Source organism: Zasmidium cellare, assembly GCF_010093935.1.
Source record: "Zasmidium cellare ATCC 36951 unplaced genomic scaffold M409scaffold_5, whole genome shotgun sequence".
Classification (NCBI taxonomy): domain Eukaryota; kingdom Fungi; phylum Ascomycota; class Dothideomycetes; order Mycosphaerellales; family Mycosphaerellaceae; genus Zasmidium; species Zasmidium cellare.
Genome location: NW_022986949.1, coordinates 202,713 through 214,495, shown reverse-complemented (window position 1 = coordinate 214,495; position 11,783 = coordinate 202,713). Strand labels below are relative to the sequence as shown.

Below are 11,783 nucleotides of genomic sequence, written 5' to 3'. Positions count from 1 at the left end.
TCGGTACTACATGTACTGTTTCTGGGCATAAACAAATGGACGGTACTTTACAATCGGTAACCGGCACACATGAGCTCACCATCACGCCAGATGGACAAGGACGAACTCTGGCAAAAGTTCGCTGCTTCATTCCAGGTCGGCTGTGATTACAGCTGTTCGACACGGCCTTAGGGGATCGCAGATTCACCCATGGGGAGCAGTCATCCAGATATTTCCTGCTGGTCATTCCGCTCATATTTGAAGATTCGTCCCCGTTACTCGCAGGCCGTCTAGCCAGCCTGAATTGCGAGCAGAAGCGTAGTCGCTTCAAAAGAAACGGAGAGACGACGATTACCCGCGTCCCACTGGACGACGAGATGATGGCATGGCTCGATCTCTTGGCTTGCCGGAGCAAGATGGCTCTTCTCCAACCTCGCGACTGACCGCGAAGTTCAGCCGATGCTTTTGGATTTCTATCCTCGTCGTTCTGAAGGTAGAACATTCATCCCCATTACTCGCAAGCTATTTAACTAGCCTGGTGTGCGACTAGGAGCTTGGTCGCTTTGAGAGAATCGGAGAGCTGACAATTACCATCGACCGGGGATTGCCTAGCTAAGTCGACCTCCAGAGCTATGACCTTGTCATGGGCAATGTCAAAGCGCGAAATGGGCACTGCCGCCATCTGTCGGCAACTGGCGGAGTCATACGTGCTGTCGAGCAAGCATTGCCACGCCCTAGCCAGCGGTCAACGATCGTGATTCTCCGGTTCCACGCTTCACAATTCTTCCGTGTAGGCGGTGTCAGCCCCGTCGATGTGTTTTTGGGTATGGCAAGCCTCCTTACCGCTTTGAGGGCAAAAGATCGGTACGACCGCATACCAGAGAACGATATCGCGCCGTCGAGAGTCTGCTGTGTGAAGCGCGCACCACACATTTGGACAGCAGTGATAATTTCACACCAATTGGAAGCCACCGTTCCGTGCATCTCGCCAGACCCTACAAGGAAGAGCTTGAGGACAGGGCAAGGTGAGCAAGGTAAGATAGACCTTTGAGCCACTACATCCGCGAGAGACAACGTCTTGGGGGATCTTGCGACTGGAGTCTCCGTGCCAAAAGAGGAGATAGCCAACACGGACTCTTTGATGTGTTTTTGGAGCGGCCTCAAATGTAGTCCATTACAGCAGACAGCCTGAAAGGCTCAACGTGACGTCCGAAGCGTGGTCAATCAAGGGATTCGACACAAATGGACGAACTCGTGCGGGAACCGTGAGCGCTGTCGCCTCCAGGACTTGAGACAGCTGATGTTTGCAATCGACTTCACGTCTAGCGGAGCGAGGTGGCAGAGGTGAAGTCGAAGGAAGAAATCTGGCTATCCTGTCGGAGTTTGCACCGTCTTATCAGCAACGCCTCGGGCATCACCCTTTGGGCACTTGGTAGACTCGTCACAAGCGCACACGTGTTGACTTGCTGCAGCCTTATCCGTTCAGTCTGTTTGATGGCGACATCAGGCGGACGCAGCGCGCCGTCCCCGCCGCGGAGAATGCAGGCCATAGATAGAGTATCGTCGAATGTGCGGAGAGATGTGATAGCGGTACCTGGTATCGAGATAAGCTGGGCCTCCTCCTGTTTCCTTGATAGGCAGGAACAGAGCACGCGACACCGTGCAGGGTTCAAAGGTTGATTATGTCGTGCAGAACTGCCTCGAAAAGCGCATTGGCGGTAGATACTGATTTGCTGGCGGTGAGTTGGTGTCGCTGCTTGTCTTATCATGATGCCATTTTCGCCATTCAGGTGCGATATGAGATAAAGTCCGCTAAGGTGGTGAAAGCCAGCGTACATAAGAAGGAGCGCCTCGCTATTTTGCTTGCACCTTCCCTTCGACATGGCACCTGGACTTCTACCCCATCAACCAACAACATCTCCTCTCCGAACATGTTGAGGACATCCACCACACCGCACCGAGCAACGGCCGTCGGTTCTGCACTCGAACACCTGCGATATTGCCAGATGGAGCCTTCCCGCCTCGCCTCCCACTCCAACGCAACACTCTTGCGCGTTGGATGGATCCCGCACTTCGCAGTTGTCCTCTCAGCACCCTCGTAAGGAGTGCGATGAGGCCTCCGCCGCCGGTGATTCTACCACATTGAGCTCTCGCTCTCTCCGCCATCGGATGGAATAGGATGCCACGGCACATACCGCGCCAACCTGGCACGCGCGCTACTCCAATAGCTTGCCGTCCAAGTCAGCGCTGGCTCGGAGCTGTGTGCAGCTTGACGCCGATGGGGGAAGCTATCTCGATCCCACCCAGCCCACCCACAGGCACAGCGTGGATGCGGTCTCCCTTCGTCCGGACATAAGCGGTATTCTCGTACGCGAATGCTGATGTCTACCCATCGGCACACTGCTGCTGCTGTTTCTCTGCTGATGCGCCAGACGGACCAACGAGCAAGGCCGCAATTCATCCCACGAAATACATCTCGCCGATCGCGCCCGTTAATAGATCTCACGAAATTTGGCTTTCTGCCAAAATGCCTGGCGCTCTTGGGCTCTCCCCACGGGCCATGACCGAGCTCGAACTCTGTCCGTCTACGGCAAGTTGGCATGTGACAGTCTGTTGCTGACACAGCACCGTCCCACCACACTCATCGTTCGCAGCTCCGCAGTGATGGTGGTTTCCGTCAAAGGGGTCTTGGAATTGCTGAAGAACCAGGTCCACTCTCAACGGACACGACAGCAGATTGCTACTGGCTCATGACGGCCTCGGCAAATACGACTCGCGCCACGAGCAGTGCTAGCCCAGCAACTTACAGCTGTTTGGATCCACTTGATGGGTGTGGCTTCATCCGCACTCTTGATCCAGGGCAGAATCGGAGAGGACGACGCGGCCATCGGCATCGAGTCCGGAAAGGTCTGAGACAGCTGTAGAAATGCGCCGGCGTCAAACCGACGTCGACGACGCAGCCAACGATGCGAAGCGACATGACCTTTGCCACAGCACCAATGCAAGTCAGAACAGGATGGACGTGAATTATGGGGTCGTCCACAGACCCTGAGCGTGCCCAGCGCAAGAATTGCGACGACACTCGATCACTTACCGAATTCGAGGATCATCAATCAACGCCCGCCCGCGACCCGTTGATGAACCAACGGAGTCTCACACTGATGAAACACTTGACACTTCGTGGGCTGTTCCGTGGCATACTGCTTATGGCATACCAGGCTCGTCATTGGATGCGTGCATCGATCCGTCATCACCCCAAGATTGATTTGGCATTGCTTTTTGGCTGCCGTCGACTAGCGTGTGACCTGAACATGGGGAATGCATGGTCGGCAAAGCACCGGCTTCATGCCATGTGCCCGCCTCGTCGATGCGCCGCAACGCAAAAGTGTTGACTGCTTCGCACAACTGGCTATGCTCTTCATAATAGACGGGTCAAGCCCCTTCCTCACGGGAATATGTTTCAGACTATATTGAAGCTCTAGCAACGCGGTAAGTCGTCATCGTCATTCATGGCGCATCGAAGATGCCGCACACGCGGCAGCATCCAGACAAGGGTATGTGCATCCTTCCAATATCACTGTTATGCATCTCGAGTATGTCCCTGTCGTTGTCTTCGTCTACCTGCAGCAGTTCCCACTGAAGCGCTTGAGCGCGGTGCTGGAGACGTCGTTGGATATTGCAGTCTCCAACATGCTGCTTCTCAACTCCCTATACCCATATACCAGCGTCTAGAACCGTGAGCGTGCGAAACGCGGTGCCGTCCCTCGCAATAATGCTGGGTATCGCGAGTGGCGCGGATGCACACCGGTGCGCTAGCGGGCATGCTCATCTGCATGGGTGCATCATCTGAAGAGACCCTGAGGCGTTCCGGATATTCTTCGTACTGCAATGCGACGAAGGGTGGGCGAAGGCGACGAATCAACGATGGAGCGGCGGATAATTTCGAGCCTCGTTGATCCTCGTTTTGTTGGGCCCCTGTGGGCGTAGGTCGACAAGCGAGCGAGCAAGGACTCGCGCAAGTCAAGCTGTGTGCCTTGTTGCACAGCATGTGAGCTTGGAAGGAGGTGCAGGTCGTCTACCGCTCCGGCCGCGCACCAGGCAAGCCGACCATCATCACGAGCTGGCGCTGCGGATCGGGAGCACTACTGCGCCAGTGAATACGGCAGCTAGCTGCTGGTGCTGGAAACAAGGCAGGCAGGCCGAAGACACCGACGCCAAGGGCCTCAATAGCGTTTGCATGGTGCACCGCTAGCAGTAGCTGCTGGACCCATCGCCCTCTCAGACCTGGCGGCCGCGGTGGCGCTTCAGGCAAAGCAACAGCCGAGACGGATTACCTCTGCCCACGGTCGGTGGTGAGTGCGGGACGGACGACGCTTTGTTACATACCACGCTTGCCTCGACCGCCGTCTTAGATCCCATCCTCACATATGCTTCGCACGTGCGGCAGCGCCCATTGTTATACCACACCCTACCTCACCGCGAGAAGCACGCCCGCCGCTGCCGTCCTGCTTCTGGATGTCTCACGCCCAGCCGGCGCTGCCGTTGGCTAGCGACCTAAATGGGGAGCAGCAGAGAGAGCGTGGGGTGCGCCCGCCTTGCGATGCGCTCTCGGACGACTCGATGGACGCAGCCGCCATTGGCCTAGACGCCGCCGACAAAGCATCGTCCTCACATGCTCAATCATCGCCGCGACATGTGCGACGACCAGAGGCCCGCTCCAACGACAGCACCTCGGGCACCTCGAGCGCAATAGCCTCCCTCACCTCGCAGTCCACCCTCGACACCATGTCCACCAGGCTGGATTTGTCACCCACCGAGAAAGAGGCCCGCAAGGGCTTGCTGCGCGAGACCGTCTTCGAGCAGTGGAAGGACGATGCGAGCGGCATCGAAGCACACAGCCCCGAAGAAATGCAGAAGAACGATCCACTGGGCACTCAGATATGGAAACTCTACCATAAGACCAAAGGCCAGCTGCCGAACTCAGAGCGCCTCGAGAACCTCACGTGGCGGATGATGTCCATGAACCTGCGACGTAAAGAACTCGAACGACAAAAGTATGTCGCGTGCGTATATGTGAAGTAGCCTACCCGTTCGGTGCACTAATCTGCGTGGAATATTAGACTGACTCGGCGCCCGCCCGCCCAAAACGGCCCCAGTGGAATCGCTCAACTTCGCAAGTCGTCGGAACAGCAGCAGGCGACCTCGTCCCACGAAAGATCCGCTGATGATCACATGAACCTGGATGACTTCCTTGTCCCTTCGTCGATAGCGTCGCCCGCTGGTGTCTCCCCAGCCCCATCTACCACCGCCGCCGAGTTCGACCTCTCCTCAGCCGCGACCTCGGTTTCCGCCATTCCGATCAAGACGCAGCAAAGAATACAAGCAGAAGAGCTATCGTTAGCGCGAGCATCGGCACCCTCTGTGCCGCCGATTGAACACAAGGCAAGCGACGAGTTCTCGTATGTTCAGAGGCACGTGCGGAAGACAAGCATCGACGAGCGACGGGTAAGGTTGAAGGCTATGTCTTGGTTTCGACGTCGACTGACATCGCATAGCCGCCGAAGAGACGAGCAGAAGCGTCGCCGCAGGTCCATCCGACCACGAACGGTGCGATGGCCACGAGGGATCCAGCAGAGGACGCTGCTCTCAACAACTACTCGCTCAACGTACCCATATCCCAGCCTCAGGCGCAACATCCTCACGTGCCATTCAATCTCGATACCTTCAATCTTGAGAATGACCCCATCATTAACTCGGCTGGACCTCTGCAGCAATCGTTCGGCTTCTCGCCCATCGGCTCGCCCATCATGAACTCCGGATTTGCGCAGATGTACAACAGCATGCCTCCTCCACAGACCGCCTCCAGCCTCCAGTCGCCGCCAGGATCTGCATATCACTCCACCGTATCGACACCGCAGCCGATCCCTGAGGGCGAGCAGATGTTCTTCGGCTCCCAGCTGCACCCTCACCAGTCGATGCCGACTTACCACCAACCTGCACCCCATCTTCCCCAGAGCATCGCACAGCAACAGCAATTTGTATTCAACCCGAACAGCGACTCAATGTTCAGCGCTATTTCAGCGAGTGCACCATCGCATGGTGGCTTCAACCAGCCAACCTTTCAGATGCCAGGGCACTTGGACCCATCCAACGTCATGGCTAACGACTTCCAACCATCAAGTATGCCCATGTCACGAAACGAAGCGATGTTCACTTTTGGAGGAGATTCTGATGGCGAAGACGAGGAGCGAATGTCGTTCACCGACTCTAATATGATGATGCAGCAAAGCTATTCTCCCATGGACGATGCATCATTTGACGCTCACGGAAACTACCAATTCGACAACTCTTTGTCCAACCAATATAACCCCAACAGCGAACGATTTGGAGGACAGCGAAAGGGTATGCAGATTGGTCATGCGGAGATGATTCCTTCGCCAGGATGGGATCATGGGGGCCTGGGCAGAGGACATGGATCAGCCGCATCCGTGAGCGACATTCGAAATCGAGGCGGTGACCCACGGACACGCAAGATCCCACGCACGACATCCACGCCAAATACCGTCGGCATGGCTACAGGGATGTTCTCAATCCGGACACAGTCATCCCCGTCATCTCCCCCAGAGTCTGGTTTCACATCAGCTGCACCATCTCGCCCTGGTAGTCCACGCCCTGGCGAGAACAACAGTGGCGTGCCCACGACTTGCACCAACTGCTTTACGCAGACGACACCACTTTGGCGACGTAACCCAGAGGGCCACCCTTTGTGCAATGCTTGTGGCTTGTTCTTGAAGCTGCATGGTGTTGTCAGGCCTTTGAGCTTGAAGACTGATGTGATCAAGAAGCGAAATCGAGGGAGCGGGAACACAGTGCCTGTTGGGACATCTCGATCCAAGAAAGCCGCGAGCCGCAAGACCTCGGTTGCTCAGGCGAATACAGGCGCAGCTGGATCGAATAAACAGGCTGCAAACGAGTCCGAATCGCCCAAGTCTGGCACTGGCTCGAGTGCAAACACACCCACGAGCTCTGGGCCTGCTGAGAAGCCTGTCAAGACCGTTGTGCCAATAGCACCTGGACCTCCCAAACCGACACCACAGCCGCCTGTTCAAGCCCCTACACGTACAGTCGCACCTCGACGTGCAGCCAGGAGACAGAGTCGAGCAAGCAACACCCTCAGCCAAGCCGATACGGAGATGGGTGATGTAGACTCCACTACATCAAGCAAGAGCCAAGGAAATGGAAGGCAACCGCAACAACAACCCCTTGCTTCCTCTTTGAAGGGCAACGCACCACCAATGCACGCCCAAATGGTCCCTCAGGGTGGCACTCCACAGATGGGACCTGGACCACAAGGACCACCAGGATCCATACCCCCTTCGATGATGACAGGACCGCAGGAATGGGAATGGCTCACCATGTCCCTCTGATTGTGGTCACATGACTACGACTACGAACTACCACACGTACGGCATACACCAGGGCGCTAATTACTTGCGCGAATAGACTGGATGATGTTGGACGCAAGCGCTTTCAGGCGCCGCCATTTTTTGGAAAGAACTGTTTTTTGTGACGTTGAAATGAGAGATACCCGAGCCGAAATTTCTGGTGTTTGATTTGGTTTCCTGCTGCCGCTTGCTGCTGATGCTTGCTCGATACCCAATCTACTACATTTGGTTGTTTCCCCCATTTTCCCATCGTTACTGGGGCGGAGACCTTTGGCGATAGAGGGCGATCTGGACTTCTACTCGATCTGGACTCGCCGCAGTTTGCTGTACATATGGCCTCCGTCTCGCTGCGAGCTTCAGCATTCTTTGGCTGGAGGTCCAGCGGACGGGGTGCCCATGCTTGAATTTGATGGAGCTTAATGGGATGGACGTTTTTGGGAAGTTTGGGAATTCTCTTCGTTGATGAGATGTCAACAGGCGGGCGCTTGAACATAGACAGGAGACTGGGAAGTGTGCTTTTTTGTTCTGTTGATGAGGTTTAGTTTTGGGTGGGCTAGCTTTTGACGAGCGTTCTCTGTCGCTTTTGCTGTTAGAGACGATTTGATGAAAAACCAATTTGTTGTCATGTGAGTGAGTGAGCGTGGTCGTACGTTGTTTGGAAAGAGACCGATTTATTCTTTTTATCGCATTCCTCATACATCACTCTCTCGGCCTCTCTCCATCATCATCACGATACATACAACCTCGTAGATATGTGAGGAGCTGGCTGGTAGCCAGGTAGGTAGGCAACACCGCCCGCGGCAATATGAGCTGAGAGAAGCAACTCGGCAATCCACGGTTTAATAAGACGACGCACAGCACGCGGCACATATACTTTCTCTCAATATCCGAGACACTCTCACTAATTCCTGTGTGAGGAAACCTAGCTATGGTAAATGCACGAGTAGTGGTGATGAATCCTTTCGTTCATTTGCCTGCTAGCCAGCGGCGGAAGTGAAGACGTTCCGTGGTCAGCAGATGGTTCTGGTGCTCTGAGTGGGTGGAGGTGGGTTTGGGTTTGCGCGGGAAGGATTGAGCTGTCAAGCGCGAGAGGCGGGCTTTGTGGAGGAGGAAGGGGAGGAGCAGGAGAGTTTGAGAGAGTCGTGGTCTTGTGCCGACGGGGAGCCTGGAGGTGGTGAAAGTGGGATATGGGGAAGGGAAAGTTGGTGAGGAAGAGGACGAATAAGGTGGGAGGGAAGAGTGATTTGGTTTCTCATGTGATTCCAACGACCGTGCGTGTTTGTGGCAGAGACGGCGCGAGAATTTCGTGCATGCGACTGACGTTCTGGCCAGAACTACGAGTCGACCACTTGTGAGCGGTCAGGGCTGCGACTGCGGCGTTCATGCCGAACACTACTGCAGAGGCTGGGTTGACGTGGAGGATGGGCTTTGTGTTCTGGAAGGAGTGATGAAGGAAAAAGGTTTCGATGTGGTGCATTAAAGCCGAATGGGAGCATGCATGGCTGAAGTGCCGATTTCGGACGGCGTATTTGGGGAGGTATTTCGGCTTTGAGTGTGCCGAATGCTGGAGAAGATGGCGTGTTGTTTGAAGGTGTTGTCTTTTGTTCATTCTGGAGTATCGTTTCATACACATGCTCACAGTTTCGAACTAGGTGTTCTGTGCCTGTCAGTCTCCGCCGACATGACCAATTTACCTGGCAGAGTCAGAACAGAAGGAAAAGAGAAGAGTCCAAGAATGGGGAGAACTCACAAAGTCTCGTGGAACCAGTTCAGCAGAACCTCATACGCCTTCTTGTAGTCGGCCTCGACAGCTGGGTCTTTCAGATCACCTCTTGCAGCCATGAAGCCGTGGATTTGGTTGGGCCACCACTTGACGAGGTTCTTGACCTTGAGCTCCTTCTCCCACTTCTCGACGTCGTCCTTTGGCTCATCCTTGCTGGGGAGCAAAGCGATGGGGATGGTGATGCCCTTGGCATCGTTCGCGTCGACCATGGCTGGGTGTGCGGCTGCGGCGGACTTGAATCGGGTGCCGGATTGAGAGGTGAGGTTTACGATCTTCCCGCCCCAGCAGTAGCCCAGGATTCCCCATTGCTGGATCGAGGAGCGCTGTGATTGGATCTCGTCGAGGACTTTGGGGATTCTCTCGAGGGTCTTTGGTGGTGCGGCCGCTGTCTGTGGTTACGCTGTCAGCTCTGTGCTGTTCCCTATCCCGTACCGATTCATCATACGCTGAAGAACTCTCCGAGCTTCTTGCCCTTCTCGTCGGTATCTGGTGGGTACCAGGAGATGTCTGCTGGCTTGCCGTCGAAGAAGTCTGCCTCCAGTCAGTCTATAGACAATGATCGCAGACCACATGCTCTCCTACCTGGCATGAACACCTGGTACTGGCGCTCCTTGTCACCAGTCGCAAGGATATCGGCACCCTGGAGGGTTTGAGGAAAGTAGCCAAAAATATCATAGACCACCAAAATTCCAGTCTTTGCATCCTGAGGACCGGTAGCGTAGGTCTTCATACCCTGAATGGTCGTCCATTCTCCCTTCTCCTTGTAGCCATCCGCAACGACAGGCGGCACGGTGCAGCAGGCGTGGGATTGAGACATGGTGGCGAGTGCTCTGGCTCGTACGATAGGCTGGGTGATGTGTTGTTTCACCGGTGGTCGTGAGACAGTAGTAGAAGTTGGAAGACGAGCTCGATAGAAGAAACCAGCAGCAACGGATGACGAACGAAACATTCTTTAGTCTATCGCCCGCTGGGCTAGATCTTATAATCTCGTCAAATCAGACCAGCAGAATACGCAAGAGCTACCTGGAAAGCCATTCGATGGTGGGGCAAGGGAGGTGACGTCTTTACCCCTCGACACGATTGACTCCCTGCATCATGTATTTCAAACACATGCCGTCGCTCCGTCGGCCTGCAACGAGCGCTATGGCCTGCCATTGAGCCTTGATTTGATGGTGGCTGATCGCTAAATCTCTGATCGTTGACCTTGATGGACACTTTCGAACCATATCAACGCTGAGCTGCTCCTCGGCATTGGTCGGCCTTTTCGGTGATATGGAGAAGAGGTATGTATCACTGGGCACCATCCTACTCATAGAAGGCTTTGGTGTTGCAGGTACTGTATGGCTGGTCGAGAATGTCGCCTATCTTCGTATCAGAAAATGGATCCTGTGCGGCAAGAAAGTGATGTCGGCACAGGCTCCCGCCCCCGCCCCCGTTCATATTCCCGACGGGACCCGACCCCTATCTTGAACATCGCCCATAAGATCTAAGCCACGAGCAAGATCTGATTTTCCCCTACTGTCGAAGATAGTATATCTCGCACAACTCGAGCATATCCGGATATCTGGCCTCGACGCTGCCGGCCTATGAGGTTGGAACTTACTGCATATCCCTGTATCGCCTCTCTCCTGGACCACGATGAATTTGGATCGCTTCGCCTTTGGAAGATGCCGGCGGCTGTTGCCCATTCAAACTGTCTGGTACGGCTTGACTGGGCTCGACATGCTTCCTCGTCAATTTGAACCACGACGCGGGCAAAAGTTCAGCATCCCAAAAGAACAGGATCGCCATCGTCACAGCCCACCTTTATCGCCTCCTTGGAGAGTTCATCGGCCACTTGCGTTCGTCGGCGCAAATCAACTGCTCTCTTGAAAGCACTTAGAACAACACAGATTTATGATTGCAAGAGTACCCTCGGTGTTCCGGTCAAAGTGGGACGTCCTTTACCGTAATCGAAGTGCCATCTCTCCGACTACTCGCAAGCGACTGCGCTGCTAGTTGCACTGCAAGCTCCTTGGATGGCTTAAAAGTACTGGGGATGAACGCTCCACTTCGACGGGAACAAGGCGGGTACTATATGTACCTCGAAGTGGCATTGCGATCTGAGGCTTAAGAAGATGCTACTACGCAACAGGAGTTAGATCAGGCCGTCGTGGAAGCCGTCCCCATAACAACCTGTCGTGGTCGTCAAAGTGTTAAGGATTCCGACTGTCGAGAATGCAGTATGTTCGGTGCTATCCCATCCGCGAGCAAGTTTTGTGCCCATATCGACTGTCGAAAATGTATCTTGGCAGTCACCGTCGGCCCCCGTCTGCGAACGCATCCAAACCATAGCGGCTGTCGAAAATGTAGCATCTCTGTTAAGGTCCCGCTGAGTTTCCCATATGCCGAAGAGTTCTGTTTAGAAGCGATTATCGAATATGCAGCAAGGCTATACAGATCCCAAGACTCCGCACATCTATCAACGATGTCTTCCGAACAAGGACTGCCCAGTATGCGGCCAAGCTCTGTCGATCCCAAAATTATCGAAGCTCAGGGGTATTCTTCTTCGATTGCGACTGCGAGGAATGCGTCCA

The 11,783-nt window shown here is 54.8% G+C and overlaps 2 protein-coding genes across 2 annotated transcripts; one reads left to right on the top strand and one right to left on the bottom strand.

Annotated features, from left to right (window-relative positions):
- Positions 1 to 4,599: 4,599 nt before the first annotated feature.
- On the top strand, positions 4,600 to 7,406 carry M409DRAFT_63602 (uncharacterized protein; the record flags this gene model as incomplete). Its single annotated transcript, XM_033815673.1, has 3 exons — positions 4,600 to 5,033; positions 5,100 to 5,484; positions 5,535 to 7,406. The coding sequence occupies 3 exons, from the start codon at positions 4,600 to 4,602 to the stop codon at positions 7,404 to 7,406; spliced, it is 2,691 nt and encodes an 896-aa protein (XP_033672133.1).
- A 1,764-nt stretch (positions 7,407 to 9,170) lies between these two features.
- Positions 9,171 to 10,024, bottom strand: M409DRAFT_63601 (uncharacterized protein; the record flags this gene model as incomplete). Its single annotated transcript, XM_033815672.1, has 3 exons — positions 9,171 to 9,596; positions 9,653 to 9,738; positions 9,790 to 10,024. The coding sequence occupies 3 exons, from the start codon at positions 10,022 to 10,024 to the stop codon at positions 9,171 to 9,173; spliced, it is 747 nt and encodes a 248-aa protein (XP_033672132.1).
- Positions 10,025 to 11,783: the final 1,759 nt, after the last annotated feature.